The 18,911-nt window shown below is 44.8% G+C and overlaps 4 protein-coding genes across 9 annotated transcripts; all 4 read left to right on the top strand.

The window, feature by feature from the left end:
• The first annotated feature begins 475 nt into the window (after window positions 1–475).
• On the top strand, window positions 476–10,208 carry lmcd1 (LIM and cysteine-rich domains 1). 3 transcript variants are annotated; one of them, XM_077529149.1, is made up of 7 exons: window positions 476–594; window positions 4,444–4,529; window positions 5,079–5,334; window positions 6,579–6,728; window positions 7,824–8,036; window positions 8,105–8,323; window positions 9,238–10,208. In XM_077529149.1, the coding sequence occupies exons 2-7, from the start codon at window positions 4,444–4,446 to the stop codon at window positions 9,406–9,408; spliced, it is 1,095 nt and encodes a 364-aa protein (XP_077385275.1). In that variant the 5' UTR covers window positions 476–594; the 3' UTR covers window positions 9,409–10,208. The 3 variants fall into 3 exon arrangements, with proteins under 3 accessions (XP_077385275.1, XP_077385273.1, XP_077385274.1); XM_077529147.1 differs by having other exon boundaries at window positions 5,079–5,388; XM_077529148.1 differs by lacking the exon at window positions 476–594 and adding an exon at window positions 3,099–3,873 and having other exon boundaries at window positions 5,079–5,388.
• Window positions 10,209–11,351: 1,143 nt separating this feature from the next.
• Window positions 11,352–16,059, top strand: LOC144024515 (monoacylglycerol lipase abhd6-B-like). 2 transcript variants are annotated; one of them, XM_077530851.1, is made up of 9 exons: window positions 11,352–11,367; window positions 12,194–12,320; window positions 13,183–13,342; window positions 13,513–13,626; window positions 13,716–13,839; window positions 13,926–14,083; window positions 14,184–14,238; window positions 14,349–14,449; window positions 15,477–16,059. In XM_077530851.1, the coding sequence occupies exons 2-9, from the start codon at window positions 12,202–12,204 to the stop codon at window positions 15,666–15,668; spliced, it is 1,023 nt and encodes a 340-aa protein (XP_077386977.1). In that variant the 5' UTR covers window positions 11,352–11,367; window positions 12,194–12,201; the 3' UTR covers window positions 15,669–16,059. The 2 variants fall into 2 exon arrangements, with proteins under 2 accessions (XP_077386977.1, XP_077386976.1); XM_077530850.1 differs by having other exon boundaries at window positions 13,707–13,839.
• On the top strand, window positions 12,191–18,253 carry rpp14 (ribonuclease P/MRP 14 subunit). 3 transcript variants are annotated; one of them, XM_077530856.1, is made up of 6 exons: window positions 12,191–12,320; window positions 16,932–17,044; window positions 17,120–17,204; window positions 17,270–17,346; window positions 17,419–17,497; window positions 18,107–18,253. In XM_077530856.1, exons 2-6 carry the CDS (start codon window positions 16,953–16,955, stop codon window positions 18,185–18,187), a joined length of 414 nt encoding a protein of 137 aa, XP_077386982.1. In that variant the 5' UTR covers window positions 12,191–12,320; window positions 16,932–16,952; the 3' UTR covers window positions 18,188–18,253. The 3 variants fall into 3 exon arrangements, with proteins under 3 accessions (XP_077386982.1, XP_077386980.1, XP_077386981.1); XM_077530854.1 differs by lacking the exon at window positions 12,191–12,320 and adding an exon at window positions 16,109–16,256; XM_077530855.1 differs by lacking the exon at window positions 12,191–12,320 and having other exon boundaries at window positions 16,640–17,044.
• LOC144024516 (hydroxyacyl-thioester dehydratase type 2, mitochondrial-like) lies at window positions 18,203–18,782 on the top strand. Its single transcript, XM_077530853.1, has one exon. It carries the CDS (start codon window positions 18,203–18,205, stop codon window positions 18,653–18,655), a length of 453 nt encoding a protein of 150 aa, XP_077386979.1. The 3' UTR covers window positions 18,656–18,782.
• The last annotated feature ends 129 nt before the right edge of the window (window positions 18,783–18,911 follow it).

The raw sequence follows: 18,911 nt of genomic DNA, 5'->3' as shown, positions 1-18,911 counted from the left end.
AACCACATATTCTCGGTCAGCCTTGTTTGTGCTGAGCAAGACGTTCCACTCGCTCTCCAAGTTTTCTCTTTTGGAACAGCTTCTACTTCTACTTCTACTTTTTTTTTTTGCTTACTTCACTTATTTTTTTTCTGTGCACAAATGAAAGTTTTGCATTCACATTTCCTCAACATAAGCGCTTCCCTTTCCAGTGCAGGTGTACCTAATGTTGTGGCCAGTGACCTTTGGCGGTGACCTCATCAGGTCACGATGTGACGGATTGTTATTGTCGTCTAACATTCGTCAACGCAGGTTTGTTGTTGTTGTTGTGGAAGACCGTCCCTGGCGCATTGTTGCGGTTGCTAGGAAACGCCTTCCTGCAGCACCAGCACCAGCACCAGCACCAGGCGGGCTGGAACCCGGTCGGCATGGAGGTGAGGAGAGGAGAGGAGAGGAAGGGGGGCCAGATGAGGAGGAGCAGCGGGGGAAGCAAAAGTGACGGTGGGCGGGGCGGACAGGAAGCGGGCCTGACAAGCCAGGAATTGAAAAAAACGACGTTTTGTGCGGCTCGGGAGAGCAGACGGGACGGACGCCGACACCGACACCGACGCTGGGGTAGGACAAAATATTTAGCAACTACATGAGGCAACTCTACTGCTCCACTCGAACTCACTCAATGTTTGGGAGGGCAATTTTCACATGAATAGAAAATGTCGGTCCTGACTGATTTTGACTTCTTTTTTTTCTTCTTTTTTTCTGGCTGACTTAAAACTTAAAAATTTATTTTGACTAAAGTAACGTTTGGGGTTAGGCTTGGGTTATTCTTTGTCCTCGTTTTATTGGTTGAATTTCCAGCATTTGACAAATTCTCACATCCAAAAGTGTTCACCGATGATGAATGAATGAATGAATGAATGAAGCCATAAATGAACGTAAACATGCTGCAAAACATCGTTTGTGCCTAAAATGCCATCCAGCCGTTTTCTGAAGCGCTTGCTCCTCACAAGGGGTGCTGGAGCCTATCAGCTGGCTCTGGGCAGTAGGCGGGGTTACACCCTCAACTGCTTGTCAACCAATCGCAGGGCACACCGAGACCAACAAACGTCCACACGCACAAGCACACCGACGGGACAATTCAGTCCAGCTGCCGCGCATGTGTGTGGAATGTGGGAGGAGACCGGACCGGAGTACCCGGAGAAGAGCCACGCGGGCGGGCAGGCACGGGGAGAACATGCAAAGTCCATCCGGGAAGGTCCGAGCCTGGACTCGAACCCGCGTCCTTGTGCATCATGCACTTGATTCATTTCTTTGCCAGGAAAGGATGACTTCAAAATAAAAGCAACAGCTGTCAAAACCCGCAAACAAAGATTCCGAAACAACAACAAACGCGCCATGTGCAGTCACAACATAACACGATAAGCAAAGCTGCATCTTGGATTTGAATCGCGACCCTGACGTTGACGTCACGTGTCCCAAAATGGCCGTTAGCTAGCCCAGCATCGAAAACGCATCTGCCGCTTTGCGTAACCGGCAAACGACACACTTAAACGCTTGCGGCGGACCAACTGCCACAACGTGATGTTAGTTAGGAAAGAGAATCGCTTATGTTGAGGAAATGGGACTGCAAAACTTTCATTTGGCAGTAATTTGTGCACAGAAAAAAAATAAAATAAGTGAAGTCGGCAAACAAAAGTGATGGAATCCGAACGCCATCTAGTGGACAAACAGTGCAAAGGACATCATTCGGAGTGACTTGACAGCATTGCCGCTTTCATAGGTCAAGTTAAGAATAGATCGACGTTTCATCAACATTATGATGACGTTATTTTGAAAAGTGCTTAAATCAGACGAAGTCAGAATGCTAAAATGCAATACGAGCTTTTACCGGTTGAATGAACGTTTGTTTTCTGGCGCGCTTCCGGAAACAAGTTGAGCATTCAGAAAGATTTGTTTGACTTTGTGGAAGTCTTCCAAAGCTCCGTTTTGCCGTCACAATAAACAACATCCGGTTTGACGCCTCACAGCTGCGCTCAATTGTGCAATCACAAGTTTACAAACAAGATGAAAATAAACAACATTTTCACGCATTTAGTTTGTTTCATCAGCAGACGTACTTTCAGTTATGAGAAATATTTTCTTCGTATTTTTTAACTAATAGTCTTAGTGGGGATAAATTGTCGGGGGGGTGAAATTGACCATATTTGGACATCCGGCGTTTGCATCCGACAACAACGAAATGCAGATGTGAACAACAAAAATCAAATAGTCAACAGCATTGTGTTGAACATAAAAACAAGTGACAACTAGAAATAATTCAATCAATAACTGACTTGATATTTACACACGTGAATGTGAACAAAAGCCGCAAGAAGCGACGTTGAACTGCAGAGGAAAACAAAACCAAAAGCATCCAACTGAAGCAGTTGCGAGCTAAATAAAAAGCAGCGACGCAAACGATCAACAATGCAGTGACAACTATACAGCAATGTGACATTTATCCGCGATCACCTGATGGATCAGGATCACCTGTCGGGGGCTTAAGCGCCCCCACCAACAACAAACCGCCTTTTGTATCCAAGAGACGCGCAACACGCGCACGCGCACGCGCACGCGCACGCGCAGGCGCAGGTTTGCTTGGGGCCAGCCGGACACGTAACAATGACAAATTTAGCTTCCACTGAGCCAGATGTGCTTTTCATATTGGCTGCTACTTTCATAGGCACACTTTGAATCAATCCAACCTTGACAACAAGTGGACAAACGCAACAAAACGCATTTGCGGAAGTTTTTTTGGTCTTAATGTGGAAGTCAACCTTCAACATTTCTTGACAATAATATCTTATATGTGACCTCACCAGTCTAAACATGACATTCGGATTCATATTACATTTGTGGAATATGAGTTGGGCAACCATTTTGATCCATATCAGGGGGGCGGCCATTTTGCCACTTGCCGTCGACCGGAGATGACATCACAGTCGCTCAGGCAACGACCAATCACTGCTCAGCTGTTTTGTGAAGCTGCGCCGTGATTGGTTGTTAGCCGAGCACCTGTGATGTCATCTTGGCTCGACGGCAAGTGGCAAAATGGCCGCCCCCTGAGATGAGATGGAGGAAAGCGGCCGGATTTTGCTGCTTGGCTCGCAATATTCACCAGAATAGCGTCTTGTCCAAGCAAGTTCCCCTTTTAACGCGACGACGACTGTGGACGCAAAATCGCAAAATCCGAACCAGCAAGTCGGCATGCGAGCGGGCGACCTTGCTCGACCTTCTTATCTCATGAGCGTTTCCTGCTCGTTTCCGTCACATCGTTGGCGTGTTTGGAAGGACTCGGCCCAGCCAAACTTCTTCTTATCACGCTTTCTAAATATAGACGGTGGGGTGGGCGGGGCCTCGAGCCGCCGCATTCTCGCCAGCTTCAAATAAAAGATCATAAATTATTGGAGATAACAACAAACGCAAACTCAAATTGAGGGGGAAAAAAAACATTAGAGTTAACAAAAAGTGGAAATGAGCACTCATTGAAACTAGAATTTGATTTGATTGGATTTGTCATTATTTATTTATTTATTTGAATGTCTTTATTTTTCTTTCTCTCTTCTTCATTTGTGATAAAATGTCACGTAACGTTCAAATGTTGTTCAAATGTTACACAACAACAACAAGAAGAAATCTTTTGTGGCTTTTCTCTTCCCATTTCTGATGTCAACATGACACGCCCCCCCGACCCCTGACCTAAAGCCCGTCAGGATGAACGCGAGCGCCGCTCTGCTTTACTAACACCTGCTGACAGACAAACGGACTGGACAGACTGTCACAAGGTCGGCCAGAAGATTTCAATCAAACAAAGTCCGGCCGGCTCGAGTTCGGCTTCGGCTTCGGCTTCGGCTTCGGGTGGGACGTTCGCCATTTTTAAAATGTATTTATGTTTTTTATTGGCCTCTAAAAGTCAAATGAAAGTCGGCCTGCCTGCCCGTGTGACTTGGGAGAGGAAAAAACAATCGGAGCATCAATCTCACAAACTGGTGATGATGACATCAAAGACGTTTTGCAAACATCACATCCAACATCGCGTAATCGTTTTCAGAAACATCAGCGACAATTTCGAGTCTTCAGACGGACAAAATGTCTCTTGGAAACATCAAAGGCAATTCGGTCTTCCAAAAATGTTGTTGGAAATAGTTTTGTTCCTGTGTTGTATTTGTACTTGACAATTTTCACGTACTTTCGGCATCATCAAAGACTCTTTGCCTGAAATAAAATGAAAAAAAACACGAAAACATTTGACGCCATTTCTAGTTTGTCACAGTAGCCCGCCTAGCAACAGGTGACATCATCCTTGCCATAGCATGCGTCCGGCTAGCTGATGATTGGTGCTGCTGTTTTGTTTAGCGACAGCGTTGAAATGTGCTGATGAGGAAGCGAGTGATGTTTTGTTGAGTTTTGTTTTTCTTCCCCCCTCAGATGGCAGTTGAGGCGAGCGCATCGAATGCGCCAGCGTGTCTCGTTTGCGAGGACGCCTGCGCCGGCTTGCAGCCGCATTCCTGGAGGTGACGTCACCGTCTCGCTCCCACGCGCAACTCCTGTTTTTTGCAATTTGACACCTGCCGCAAGCTTTTGGACCTGTTAAAGGACAAATATTTGTTAGCATGCACGCTGTCAACATCCATTTGCTAAGCTAAGCTGCCGATTTGACGCTTTCAGTCGTGCCGAAAGCGTTGAAGCAAAACAATTTGCTCTGCTCGCTAAATGCTAACGTACGCCGCCAAATGTCAGACAAGCTAACGTCAATTAGCATCGGTCGTGCTTCACCAAAACTTTTCCAAGCTAAAACCTGCCGTGAAAAGACTGACAGACGCTACAACAGTCGTAAGCTAGCTCAAGCTGCGTTTGACGTCTTGATTGGATTTTGACAAATGTGTGGGCAAACGCGCGATCCGGATTCAGCCTGATTTCTTCCCACTTTCTGCGGCTGCGAAATCCGAGGACGGGCCCCTGCCGCCGATTTGCCGCCAACGCTTTCGCCGCTTCTCCTTCGCCGCGCTGGCGTTCCACGTGACGGCCTTGTCGCTTGTCTGGTCGCCGGTTCTATTCTCCAGGAAAGCGTGCGTGGCGTGCGGCTGCAGCACGGTGGACCACGCCCCCGGCGACCACGCCGACGACGACCGGCGAATGGGACGCCTGCTGGCCGACTCGCCCTGCGCCCACCTGACGGCCAAGGTGAAAGGGGGCGGCGGCCTTCGCCTGTACAAGCGGAACCGCATGATCGTGACCGATCCGGTGGTGTGGCGCAAGGAGCCCACCTTCAGCACCACCGCCTACGATTGGGCGCCCGCCGGCCTCGATCAGAAGCTGGTGAGGAAAAAGCGCAAGCGGCGGAAACGGACGCTCGCTCGCCGGATGCCGTCGGTTAGTGAAAGAAACATGACAAAAATACATTGGAATGGAACTAAAAACAAAACGAATAACAGGAACAATCCAAAAAGAATCAACATTTCAATCGAATTACCGTCAGCAGAACTTGCGACTTGAGTTGCTCGACAACAAGCGGACGAGACGAGACGAGACGAGACGATCTTCCGGGGCTGGAATTTTCCATTGCCAGTTTGCAATGGCGGAGTCCAACCCAAGACACGCTTAGGACCGCCCCCTCATTTTAATAACATTTTATCCTGACAGAGCGTCTGCACCATAAAAGAAATCAATATTTGTATTTTTCATTCGATTTATACACATATTTTTGTATTTATTTTTATTTCTATACGTGTTTCATTTTTTCGTGATATTTTTAGATCCATTTTGATTTTCACTTGTATTTATCTCTTTATTCATTTGTTTATTTTTCATTTTGACAGTTTTGCTTCTCTTGGCTTTTATGTCCCCGGCAAGTCATATTTGTCATCTTTAGTGTTGTAAACTGACGACAATTTGCAGTCGTTAGCCAGCAAGCGCTTCATGATTTCACCGTCCGTCCCTGTTGGATTGTCTGCTTTCCATTAAAAACAGAAAAAACAACAACAAAAAACGCCTCGCTGAGCTCGCGTCTGTTTTGAGTTTCGCGTCGGTGAGCGCGATTGTCGGAGGAGGAGGGCGGGGTTTCCGAGGAGGGCGGGGTTTCCCTTTGAGGTGGTGGGGGTCCCGCATCATTGCGGTCGAACAAACGTGTTCCTCATTAAAAAAAAAAATGAAAAAGCGTTCCGTTTGGACGATTACTCACGACTGTGCCGCCGTCATCGGATCAGCTCGGAGACCACAAAGGGAGTCAGACAGAATGTGGGCGGGTACGCGAAATGGGGCTTCAAAAAAAAAGAAAAGATAGCTACATGATGAAAAGATCTCTTACAATGATGATGACAAAGGGTGGGATGAAATATTTCAAAGTCAAATTGGCGCCCTGTGGAACGCCAAAACAAAGGAGATCAAATCTGTCTGGACGCAAACTGGATTCAGGAAAAAAAACAAAAAAAGGTCACATTGGAAGGAAAACGTTGCGTCCGAAATTCAACCTTGTCGTTGTGAAGTTGAACACCTGACACCTGTTGACTTGCAATGTGAAAGCGAAGGCGACGTGACGATGATCCGACTTCCGCAATTGGTAGGCCAAGCGCTACATGGAGCTGATCCCGGGGAGCCGGCGTCCCGTCTCCGGCACCGGCGGGGCGCTGCTGCGTCGCAGGCATCTCCTCGGACAGCTTCCGGCCTACGACCAGGACCCCATGACGTGTCGCAGCCTGGCCGGCGACCAGCAGGTGAAGTGACACTTTTCGGTATCGCCCGATTCCTCAAACCGGCACGCTGGCCCCGAAACTCTCAAATCACCCCCAACAGAAATCCTTCAACCTCAACCCGATGCTTCCAAATAGTCTTCATTTCATCAGCCAGTTTCAAATTTAGTCTCAGTTTTAGTCCAATGTCAACAGAGGAGACAAATCCAGATCAAGAAAGTAAATACCCGGTCACACTTTGGCTTTAGCCCCTGATGCTAGCTACCTAGCAGGTAAACGAGCACCATGGTAGCTAGCTAGCGAGCTAGCACCTGCGGCTAAAGCCAAACTGTGGCATGGTTTTAACCCTAATGCTAGCTAGCTAGCTTGCTAGCAGGTAAACGAGCACCATGGTAGCTAGCTAGCGAGCTAGCACCTGCGGCTAAAGCCAAATTGTGGCATGGTTTTTACTTTCCGCACCTGGATTTGCCACCTCTGAATTTCAATCCCACTTGTTAGTTTTTATTGTAGGTAGTCAACCCGCTTCCCATTCTTATTTAGTCGAATATTTTAGTCCAAGAAAACATCATTTTATTGGTCTAATTTTAGAAACTGTCAGCGTTTTAGTCAATCGTCTTATCGTTGACTTATTTGTCAGCAGATAATATTGAACATTTCCATCTAATCTAAAACTACTTCACATAAAATATTCTCAATTTTTCTTTAATTTCAAATAACTTCACGCGCTTTTACAGTGAAGTGGCTATTATGACTCCATGCTACAAGCTAGTATTAGCATCAGTTAGCGGTTGTATGAACATTGTTTGAACGTTTTGGCCGTTGGATTCACTTTTCGTTGCACTCGCTCGCTGCGGATTTGAAAGTGGGCGTGTCACAATCATCATGATGGCCTCTTCCTTGTTTGTGAGCTCAAGTGTTCATAGATTTTAGTCCCGCCTCTATTATGTGGGCTACATTTTCCTCTCGCTGCCTCTCTTGACTAGTCGACCAAAATGCAGATACTAATTTAGTCCCAATTATTGTTGATGAATTAGTCTCGTCTAGTTTGTGTCCGGAAAAGCATTCACGTTGACGAAAACATGGAATTTTCCTCCACAAAATGTGTCAACACTGTCGCAGGTTTCCGCCATGTTGCTTTTTGTCAAGCGCTACAAAATGGAGGCGCTGGGCGTCGGCGAGGTGGCGCTGCCCGGCGACCGCGAAGCCCTGAGGGAGGCGGCCAATCGGAGGGAAGCCAAGGAGGGCGACGGCACCGTCGCTCCCCGAGAGTCCGCCGACGGCACCGTCGCTCCCCGAGAGTCCGCCGACGGCACCGCCGACGACACGCCATACGTACGACGGCTCATCCGACAACTTTGACGGCTTTCCACTCACTTTTTGTATTCTCATCCTGTTTGCAGCGTTGCGCCGGTTGCGGCGGCGACGCGGCGGCCGACAGCCCGGCGGTGTTTGCCCAGCGCGCCGGGTACGGCGCCGCCCTGTGGCATCCCGCCTGTTTCACCTGCGCCGAGTGCGGCCAGGGATTGGTGGACCTGGTTTACTTCTGGGCCAATGGGAGGCTGCTGTGCGGGCGACACTACTGCCAGAGCGTCAGGCCGCGCTGCTCCGGCTGCGACGAGGTGAGCACGCCGGACGCCGGTCCAGTCGCCACGCGCGAGTCTCAAGTCTCGAGTCTCGAGTCGGAACCTTCACCGTTCCTGTTATTAGGATTCACTCATTCACTCAAGAAAGCGCCTTCACTCTTTTACTGGATTTTCACTATTGTGTTCTATTGCTATCAAAACATGGAACCTACCAACAAAAAATCCATTTCTATCTGTTTCCATTTTGCAGCAATTAACATTAGAATATAGCCAAGTTTGGCGTTATTCACAAACCTGTGGAGGAAACCGACTTGTTTGCAACGTGGCCCTGGTTGATCTCGTATACTCTGCTGCCACCCGTTGGTCGTTTTTTGTAAAAAACTACCATTCCTTCAACAGTTCTCTGCAGTTGAGAGGCTGCATCAAAACCTTCTGTATGCTCAAACATAAAAAAAATAAATATATATATTTGGGAGTCAATGAGTTAAAAGTGAATTATATCAACTTTAAATACAATTGAACAATTTCTTTGCATTTCAATTCATTTTTTAAATGTCAAAAATTATATTTTGTGAATAATGTATCATATATTTATTTGTATTCATTCTTATTTTTAGGAATGTATTTTTTATTGATTTATGACGTTTCAATTATTCTTATTGGTCCTATTTTAATGTTGTAATTGACATGTACATTTATTTTCCAGTGTATGTATTCATTCATGTTATTTTTTTTAAACATCCATCCATCTATTTTCTTGACCGCTTATTCCTCACGAGGGTCGCGGGGGTTGCTGGAGCCTATCTCAGCTGGCTTTGGCCAGTAGGCGGGGTTTCACCCTGGACTGCTTGCCAGCCAATCGCAGGGCACTTTTTTTCAATCAATATGATTTTGATCTTCATATTTTGTATTTTCATGATTTATTACATTTTTTCTCTTCATTTCTCCAGCTGATCTTCGGCGAGTCTTTCCACATGACACAAGATGGCCGCGCGTGGCATCATCATCATTACTGCTGCTGGAAATGCGGACAAAGTCTGGATCCGGGCACGGATCCGGATCCGGATACGGATACGGATACGGATCCGGGCACGGCCTGCCACCACTCACGCATGCAATAAATATGCAGTCAGAGCACACTGGTACCTTCACTTCCACTTTAGGAAACCAATTCAATTCAATTCAATTCAATTTCAATTCAATTCATTTCAATTCCTTTCAATTCAATTCAATTCAATTCAATTCATTTCATTTCAATTCATTTCAATTCAATTCAATTCAATTCCTCGGGGAAAGTCGATTTGGTCCGTCAAGGTTGACGCATCGAGCATGTTGCTAAGCATGAGTGGAGTCTTGAAACGTGTGCAAGAGTGTTTTTTTTTTTTTTTTTGGAGCGCTTAAACGAGACTTTTATTTTGGAGTGGACGCCTTTGTCTGATTTCTCGTGACGTCATCCAGATGTGAGCGCTCACATTTGGGCCTTTGGGGATGTTTTATTCAACGAGCTCATATTTGACTTTCAAGCTTGCCAAACTGGACAGACGGTAACAAGTTGGTTTTTTTTTTGTTATATTTTTTAATTATAATATGAATGGGAAGAACTGTTCTTTAAAACAATAATAAAATCGCCAAATTCCCCCAATGGCTTCCAGTTGTAATATTCAAATATTTATTTGAACCCCTTTCATTGATTTACAACTTTTTAAATAAATACATTAAAACCCATTTTGACATTATGACATTATTTTCCGAAAATTGTCATAAAATAAAATCATTCCAAAAACTAAAACAAACAAATGTATAAAATAAATCATCTATTTCTGCAGTTGAGTAAACAAACAGCTCCAAATTCCATATTGCAAAACTGCTTGGATCTTTTCCTGTTTTGCTGTTTTCGTGACAATAAAAATAAGATTTCAAATGTTTGTTGTGCTCTTGATTGAGTCCAAATTTTGTCAAGATCAAGATGCGTTCAAATAGCGGAAGGAACTGGACGGTGCATTTAAAAGCAATTGTTGAGAGGGACAAAAACAAGAACAAAAAAAGGTAGGTCAGGATGACGTACTCGTGGCGGGAATGTCATCTTTTCACGGCCTTCTTCTGCACTTACATCACCAACCAAAGAAAGCAATTTAAGGATATTTTTAGATCCGAAATGAGACGTTTACGTGCATTTTTCACGCTCTGGGATCCGGGAATGATCCCTGACGTCACTTAAGTGAATCATTTAGTCAACGCTGATGTTGAGGTGGTGGCGCCCTCGGGCGGAGGAAACTTTCCATGACACACGTTGCACTCGTCGGTTTTTCTTTTGTTTTTTGTTTCTATTCCAACAGCAGTGTCGCGTCCAACTTTTCCCAGTATTAACAAAGTATTTCTAAATAATATATTGCCATTATGACGGAGTAATAAGTACACAAGACCTCCCTTGTCTGTCAGCGTGGACATTAACAACAAATACTCAAAAGAAACGTGCTTATGTATCAAATATTTATGCTTCTGCACTATCAAGTATAAATATTTGAGATCTTATCCTAACACCGACGTTCTCCGTAATAAATGAAACTCGGCACGAACAGTCCAATGTTCAAAGATTTCGTCGGTCTGAAGTACCTTGTAGCCCTAAGTTAAATGTCTCCCCCAACAGTTCCCATGGTCAGTGAACGCAGCACGGCCTGTTCAGAGTAGTATGTAAAAGTGAGCTTTCTTTGCGCGAAATGCCGATGAGCGGTTACGTCCCGAAACTCCCGTCGTAAATGAATGCAGCACGGCCAGTGGGACAGTCAGGCCAACGTTCAAAGATTTCGTCTCCAGAAATTTCGCAACACCGAACAGTACTTGGCATTTCAATGTGGTTTTCAACATTTCCCGTCGTCATTGAACGCAGCGCTGCTTGTACATTGTACCTGCCCTTTAAAGTGCGGATGAAAGGAAAGGCGATTTGGCGAAAAGAGGAAGAAGAAGAAACAGAAACGAGGAAGAGGAAGAGGAGGACAGATAGCAGATTGAATGGACGAGGAAGACATTTGTGTTTCACTTGACATTCGCCGGTGATTCGTCGAAGCGAATTCGGTGGTCAGGTAAGCCGCTTCCCTTCCTTTCCTTTCCTTTCCTTTCCTTCCCTTCCATAACGTTGACATGTTAAAAATGCTAACTTATTAGTTTGCATTTAATAATTAGCAGCCAGGAAGCATAATCTAATCTTCAGTTTTGTCTCCATTTCTATCGAATGTCCTTTATTGATTGCATCATAAATGCGAAACAATCTTTTCTTATTGAAATCACAACGTTTCATTTTCCGATGTCACAAGTTTGACGCATCTGGTGACGTCAGCACGTCGTCGCACCTTTGCCCTGCTAGCAAACGTTCATGAGACCAAAACTTGATTGGCGGGGCCACATTACAAAGGGAAAACAAAACAAAACAAAACACACACGACACGTGACCCAACGGGGAAAACAACTTCATCCAAAGCAAATGTGCAAAATACGAAATTTGGTCACGTGAAAACAAATTGACAGAGCACAAATCAAAGGGAAAGGCCACATGTCATTTGCCATTGGAACTGTCAACTTTGGGAGGACCATTTGCAGGAGTTTTATTCTGAAATGTAGATGGACTAACTTGGGCGTCACAAGTTAGTTAGTTAGTTAGTTAGTTAGTTAGTCTCTCCAATCAACCAAATTTGCCTTTTGTGTTTTTTGAAGTGTACGTTTTGAGTGCTTTGGTCTACTCTTTGGGGAATGATCGGACTAGCATCAAACGTAAACGGCTGAATTTCAAGTTTGTAAACCGCTGTAATGGCTGACAGATCCCTGTAGATGGCGGCGTTGCGTCACGTTGGCGCATTTGCTGCAAGGCAACAGCAATGGAAAACGTGAAGACGTTTCTTCTTCTTTTGCCAGCGAGGCCAATGGAGGCGAGCGCGTCGGTGTCGATGGCGCTCGTCGGGACCGTCGCGGCGCTGCCCGTCTTGGCCCTTTTCGCAACCTTGTGGCTGTGGCCCGGTATCGTCATCCGGGCGTATAACTGGTGAGCATGTCGACAAGTTATTTCGCCATTTTGAGCGGGAAATGTGCAATTAGTTGCAAAAGATTTGTGACCTTCTTTCCAATTTCACGCTGTCATAAAGTCGCCTTTCATTTCAGAGGGCGCCTTTGAAAAGTGTCCACACAAGTGGACTTTGTCTCTCTCGTAAACATGCGCGCGTTTGCCGAGCACAATCGCTTTGCTGACTTCGCAAGCGTGGAGAAAGATGAAACGAATTTTCAGGTGATTGCAGCTGGATTTTTGCGCGTGTGGTTTTCGCCGCCCATCTGAGCAGACTTCATGCGACGACGTTTGCTTCAAACACGACGAAGATGATTTGTTGTGGGGGGAAAACACTGCTGCCTTGCAACTGGAATTTGCCAGTCCAGACTTTCCAAATAAGGAGCAGTCATTAATCGAGTATTTAAAAAAAAAAAAAAAGTTCTGTTAAAGGAACTTGAAATGAATGCACTCATAATTTTTTTTTTTAGAATGCACTCACAGTCGTTCTTCACTGTAAAAAGTCATGAAGATTAAAAATGTCAATTGGCAGAACTAAAACTGTTTTTGAGTAATGAAATAGATGTTAACATTGTTGATCAATAATATGATCAAATTTATTGTGCCTAATTTTGATTTAGTTTTTTTTTTTTTAATTGAAGGTTCTTCTGTTGACAATATTTTAATTGCAAATTCACATTTTATATATTTTTGTCTGTTTGACAAAAAAAAAAAAAAGTATTTTACCCCCCAAAAACCAAACCATATATGAGGTGAAGTTGTAAATAGTAAAGTCCAAATATTTGCATCGTAATGTTGTGCTGGCGTGAGTGAAAGCGCCGATGACGCGATGAATGTGGCGCAGGTTCGTGCGTCTCAAACTGGGCCTGGCGGTCCGCTACTCGTACAGCGGCAACTTCCGCTTCTGCTATTTGAGTCGCGGGACGCCAGGGGGCGCCACGCCCTCCTTGCTGCTCCTGCACGGCTTCTCCGCCTCCAAGGACATGTGGTTGCCTTTCCTCAAGGTAAGACAAAGTCTTTCTTTTTATGACCTTTTTTGTTTTTTGAACAAAATCCAATCTTTAAAGCATTCCAGCTGTGGAAATACAAATGAGCGCCTCGTTGTTTATATGCTTGACTTAGAAGGGTTATTGAAAACGGTCGGTTGTATGCGTGCGTTTGTTTTCTCTACCAGTACGTCCCCATTGAGCAGCACGTACTGTCGGTGGACATGCCGGGACATGAGGGGACCAGCCGTACCGGGTCCGAGGACTACAGCATTCGGGGTCAGGTTGCCCGAATCCATCAGGTGTGTCATTGTGTGGAAGCACCTGAATGTACAGGTGGCAAAAGTCGGCTAACGTTGCAAATGGTGTCTTTTGTGTTGAGTTTGTGCAGAGTGTTGGCCTGGACCAAAGACCCTTTCACCTGCTGGGAACGTCCATGGGGGGCAACGTGGCGGGCGTGTACGCCGCCACCTACCCGACATACCTGTCTGGCGTGACCTTGATGTGCCCCTCGGGTACGGGATGGCGTGGATGAGATGATTGGATGATGTCAGAAAGGCTGTTGACGGCGTCTCCCAACGTTTGATTCCGCCTCCTCCAGGTTTGGTGTATCCCACCGAATCGGAGTTGATCGTCCGCCTGAGGGAGATGGAGAAGAACCCCGAGGACGCTTCCATCCCTCTCATTCCGTCCAACCCGCGCGAGCTGGAGGACATGTTGCGCCTCTGTTGCCATAAGCCACTCAAGCTTCCGCGGCCGGTAGAGGACTACAAACATGGCCGCCGGCAAACACCAGTGCTGACGGTGGATGGTTTGTTTTTGTTTGTTTGTTTTTGTTTGTTTGTTTTTGTTCGTACAGGTGCTGCGCGGCCTCCTGGACAACAGAATCCACCACAACGACTTTTACAGAAAACGTGCGTCCGCCATTATCCCGCTTTTGACTTTCACATGCTTGTGGATGCTAACTGCTAAATGTGCGTTTTTGGGTGGGGGTGTGATTTCTTTCTTTTTTTTGTTTTTGAAGTGTTCATGGAGTTGGTTGAGGAAAAGTCTCGCCATTCTCTGCAAGAAAATCTGCATTTGATTACATCACCTCTGCAAGTACTTTGGGGGAAGCAAGACCAGGTAATGAAAAATGTTCATTCAAAACATCAACACAAAAGACGCCTCCAATTATCTATGAAGAAAAACACCGCGAGCAAGTGTAATTATCGCAAGGTTATTTGAGTTCATGAAAACTGACGATATAAAAAAACTAAAATTCAACAAACAATTTTGTTAACAAAATAAAATAAGCACGAAAATGAAACTACAATTTCTGTTTACAAAACTAAAACTAACGATAATTGTAGCAAAAGTGTCCTTGGTTTTAGTCTTTGGTAATTAATTTAATTAATTGCATTTTCATTTAAGTCAGATGAAATTCAACGCTCGGGAAGAAATGTTACTTTATTCATTTTACCATCGTGTTTATTAAATATTGCACACAAGTAATACAAATTTAACTCATTCAAACCCAAGAATGTGTAAATATGTTTTTTAATACTTTGTACTTCATTCTCAAAAACGTATTTATACGTTTTTTTTGGTTTGTTTTTTTAATACAACAGCATACAGAAGGCTTTGATGCAGCTTCAGATATAAAGAGATGGCTTCAAGCAATGGTAGTTATTACAAAAAAAAAAAAAAAAGAAGCCAGGATCATGTTGCAATAAGCTCTTTTTGTGAATGTGAATGAATATTGATGAAACTTAACTGTATTGTAATGCTAATTGCTGCAAGATGGAAACAGATACAAATATATTTTTTTTCGTAATGAAAGAAAACATGCTAATCTTTTTTTTTTTTTTTTTTTTTTTGGTAGGTTCCATGTTTTTGTAGCAATAGAAGACAAAATTCTGTGGGCCTTGCAAAATCAGTCAAAAATCCAGTCCAACCGGGTGTGAAGGGGATTGCGAAAAGTGAAAATGGCTGCCAGTCAATGAGTAAAAAAACAAAACAAAACTAAAACTAAGCATTTAAAAAACAAAAAACAAAAAAAAACTCATAGAACCACCCTGAAAACGAATGAAACAAATTTAGAAAATTCCAAAACGATAGCAACCCCACAGAGAAGCTTGCGGCATGTTTTGTTTTTGTTTTGTTGTTTGAGGTTCTGGACGTTTCCGGGGCGTGCGCGCTGCAAGCGGCGCTGCCCCACACTCGGCTCTTCCTGTTGGACAACTGCGGCCACACCATCGCGCTGGAGAGGCCCAGGAAGGCGGCACAGCTCGTCGTGGACTTCCTGCGGCGGCAACAAGTCCGCCAAGTGCGCAACGCGGACGTGAAGGAAAAAGTGTCTTGAACTGGAGCGCGATTACTGCACAATACAAATGACGTCGCTGCTCACATTTGTTATCAGTACGACATGAGAATGAAATCAGTTTTTGCATCCATGATCCTGTACAAATGTTTGATTGAATGAAAATAATATGTTTTAGTTTGAATGTTTTATTCCATTTATTGATGAGTTTGTTGTGGTTTTTGATTGTTTTATTTTCTGAATATGGAAGCCGACTTTTAAACCTAACAAAAGCACTTAAGATCAACAGGTTGTCTACACTATTTTTTGTCTCTGTACTGTTTGCTTTAAAGGTAGCTAGTGAAGTACTTCCATTTAATATTCAAACACTGTATCCATTAACATCAAATTCATTGAACAAGTTCAGAATTTCATTAAAGGACAAATAATTTGAGTTCTTCAACGTGTGGGAAATGTCGACTTTTCGAAAATCTAATCTCATTTGTCATTTTGCGATCAAGCACGATAGGGGGCAGTGTTGAACACTTGTAACCACCAATAGGCTACACAAAGAAGAACGCATAGCAGTCGCGCAGGCGCGGGTAGAAAAACATGCGAACTTGCCGTGTTTTGTAAAACTAGCAAAACTAGGTAAGTTTATTCTCATTAAAAAATATATATATATTGCTAGCTAGCCAAAAACTGCCACAGCCTAAAACTTGGGTTTTATTTTGTTAACTGTCGCGTTCACCTGTTTGACCTCGTTGTTAGCTTGCTCTAGTTTGACGATATATTATATTGGGCTTTTCGAATGTGTCACTTCATTCGCTCGGTCGTTGTACGAAGAAATCATGAAAAAGTCACGACGAAACGTTTCTTTTTCGCGTTTTCAGCCGCTTTTGCTCCGACGCAATAAACGCTTGCGACGCTCAACTGCACTTTCGCCAAAATGAAGACTTTCGCCATCCTCGTCGTCGTTTGTGAACCACACAAACGCACAGTCGTGGCGATGCGAGCTACATCAAGGTTAAAAATAATACTACTAATCCCCGCTTGGTGTGCTGGTGTGAAATAGTGACGATGGAACGTATCCGAATGATGTTTGTTTGGCATATTCGTCACTTTCTGGACAAAACATTTCCAGTATTTACCCGAACAATAATCTGCCTGTGCTTCATGATCGGTCCAGGGTGTCCCCCGCCAGCTGAGATAGGCTCCAGCACCCCCCGCGACCCTTGTGAAGGACTACGCGGTCAAGAAAATGGAGGGATTGTGTATGAAAGCAATTTGACAAGTGTTTGTCCTTCACGCTTGTTTTATTGGCAGAGTCGCTGATGTTTGAATAGGATGAATGTGGAGAGCAAGGACGACCGGCCTGTTGTTTACCAAAGCGTCACGTTGAAGGACGTCGCTCCCTATCAGTACTTGAAAGTCCGCCTGTAAGTCAGCAGAACTCTTTTGGCCCGGATTGCAGTACTTCACTTCATCACGACTCCATTTTGTTTGACTTGAAGCGTGCTGGAGGACAAGTCGACCAAACTGAGCGCGGTGGAATTGAAGCAGTTCATCATCACTGGCTTGAAGAGTCTCCATGGCGACGTAATAAGTGCAAACCAAGCAATCGTAATGTTGCTTGTTCCGATTGTTGTATTTGTGTACTCCAGGTGGGCGCCGCGTTACACTTTGACGTCCTGAAGTACGACGAGCAAACCCTCACTGCTTTCCTGCGCGTGTCCAAAAGGTGAAGGAAGTCAAAAAGGGAACGAGCGTGTCTGTCTGCATTTAGTTTCGTTTATTTTTGGATTTTTTGCAGTGGTTTGGTGAAGCTGTGGAGCTCGTTGACACTGCTGGGCTTCTACGACAAGCAGACCTGCGCCTTTCGAGTGCTGCAGGTACCGGAACGGCTTTCGTGCGCTGACCGTATTCGCTCGCGAGTGGCCCAACCAAACTGACAACGTTCAAAAGAAATCAATAATGAAATAAATACATCAATCACTAAAAGGGAACATGAAAAAATAAATACATTGAAAATGAAATACACATAGTACACATATATCTGTTACACATTGACATCATGGATGAGATGCAAATGTTTTCACATTTCTAATTCAATAATTGTAATACAAATGAAATGTCATAAAGTCAGGTTTTTCATAAATGTAAGAAAATACTTTTAAATTCACATGAACAGTAAATTTCAAGAAAACAGCAAGATACCCAAAAATGTGGCCTTTAAAATTCTATTGTAATCATTTATGGGGAGGAAAAAAATTGATATTAAAATAATCTACTCATGATTTTATCAATTGATATCACGCTCGAAAAGGAACATTGATTCTATCGATGATTCAATTATTATTATTATTTTTTAAACCCAGCCCGAGTGTTTTTCGTGAAATGAGACAATGTTTACATTTGTGATGGCGTTTGGGCTTCTATGTTAGCATCACGCTACCAGACAGATTAGTTTTGTTTGTTGTGCTTGTTTCCAAACAACTCAGGTGTCGCCGTTCCTGCTGTCGCTGACGGGAAACAGCCGCGAGCTGGATCTGGATCTGGATCTGGATCTGGATCTGGATTGACGAGCGGCGAGCGCCATGTGGAATGGCGTCAGAACGTTGCTGTCGCCCTCCGTCTGGACGACGACGGCGGCGGCGCGGCTCCACGTGGGCCAGCGCGCCTCCCTCACCAAAGCGTTCTCGGCCCGCCACGTGGAGCTGTTCGCCGAGCTGACGGGCGACAGCAACCCGCTGCACCTGGACGCCGCCGCCAGCGCCTTCGAGGCGCCCGTGGTGCACGGCGTCCTCATCAACGGGCTGATGTCGGCCGTGCTGGGCACCAGGATGCCCGGCCCCGGCTGCGTCTTGCTGTACCAGGAGATCCGCTTCCCGGCGCCGCTCTTCGTCGGCGAGGAGGTGCTGGCCGAGGCCGAGGTGCGCAAGATCAAGATGGCGTTCGCCTTCGTCGCCGTCACCTGCTCGGTCAAGGACAAGGTGGTGATGGAAGGGGAGGTGATGGTTATGATGCCTGAGGAGCGGCAAGGCCGCTGATGATTCTTCGAGGACCTTAAGTACAAATGGGTTTTTTTTCTGGTGGATTTTTGATGGTATGCATGACGGTGGTCCTGTTGCATCGTTTTATGTTGCCCACTTAAGCAAATAAAGTGTGTCTCATTCATGTGTCTTGCTGAATGAATTTGTTCTTTTTGTCTTGGCACCAAATTGCAATGTTTCTTAACATTTCAATAATTCCCCCTAAATTTCGTCACATTTTGGCCCGACGGCAACGAATGAATAATAGTCCTTA

This window comes from Festucalex cinctus, chromosome 8 (assembly GCF_051991245.1).
Source record: "Festucalex cinctus isolate MCC-2025b chromosome 8, RoL_Fcin_1.0, whole genome shotgun sequence".
NCBI lineage: Eukaryota > Metazoa > Chordata > Actinopteri > Syngnathiformes > Syngnathidae > Festucalex > Festucalex cinctus.
Note: the sequence above shows the minus strand (reverse complement) of the source record. Positions and strands in the feature narration are given on the sequence as shown.

Bases quoted from the DNA above. Each gene is read 5' to 3' on its own strand.
- lmcd1 (XM_077529147.1), top strand. From the start codon at position 4,444: ATGGCAGTTGAGGCGAGCGCATCGAATGCGCCAGCGTGTCTCGTTTGC. The intron at 5,389-6,578 runs GTTAGTGAAAGA...CGCAATTGGTAG, and splicing joins TCGCTCGCCGGATGCCGTCG to GCCAAGCGCTACATGGAGCT. The intron at 8,324-9,237 runs GTGAGCACGCCG...TCATTTCTCCAG, and splicing joins GCTGCTCCGGCTGCGACGAG to CTGATCTTCGGCGAGTCTTT.
- LOC144024515 (XM_077530850.1), top strand. From the start codon at position 12,202: ATGGAGGCGAGCGCGTCGGTGTCGATGGCGCTCGTCGGGACCGTCGCG. The intron at 13,840-13,925 runs GTACGGGATGGC...CGCCTCCTCCAG, and splicing joins GACCTTGATGTGCCCCTCGG to GTTTGGTGTATCCCACCGAA. The intron at 14,084-14,183 runs GTAGAGGACTAC...TTGTTCGTACAG, and splicing joins CACTCAAGCTTCCGCGGCCG to GTGCTGCGCGGCCTCCTGGA.
- rpp14 (XM_077530856.1), top strand. From the start codon at position 16,953: ATGAATGTGGAGAGCAAGGACGACCGGCCTGTTGTTTACCAAAGCGTC. The intron at 17,045-17,119 runs GTAAGTCAGCAG...TTTGACTTGAAG, and splicing joins CAGTACTTGAAAGTCCGCCT to CGTGCTGGAGGACAAGTCGA. The intron at 17,347-17,418 runs GTGAAGGAAGTC...GATTTTTTGCAG, and splicing joins TTCCTGCGCGTGTCCAAAAG to TGGTTTGGTGAAGCTGTGGA.
- LOC144024516 (XM_077530853.1), top strand. From the start codon at position 18,203: ATGTGGAATGGCGTCAGAACGTTGCTGTCGCCCTCCGTCTGGACGACG.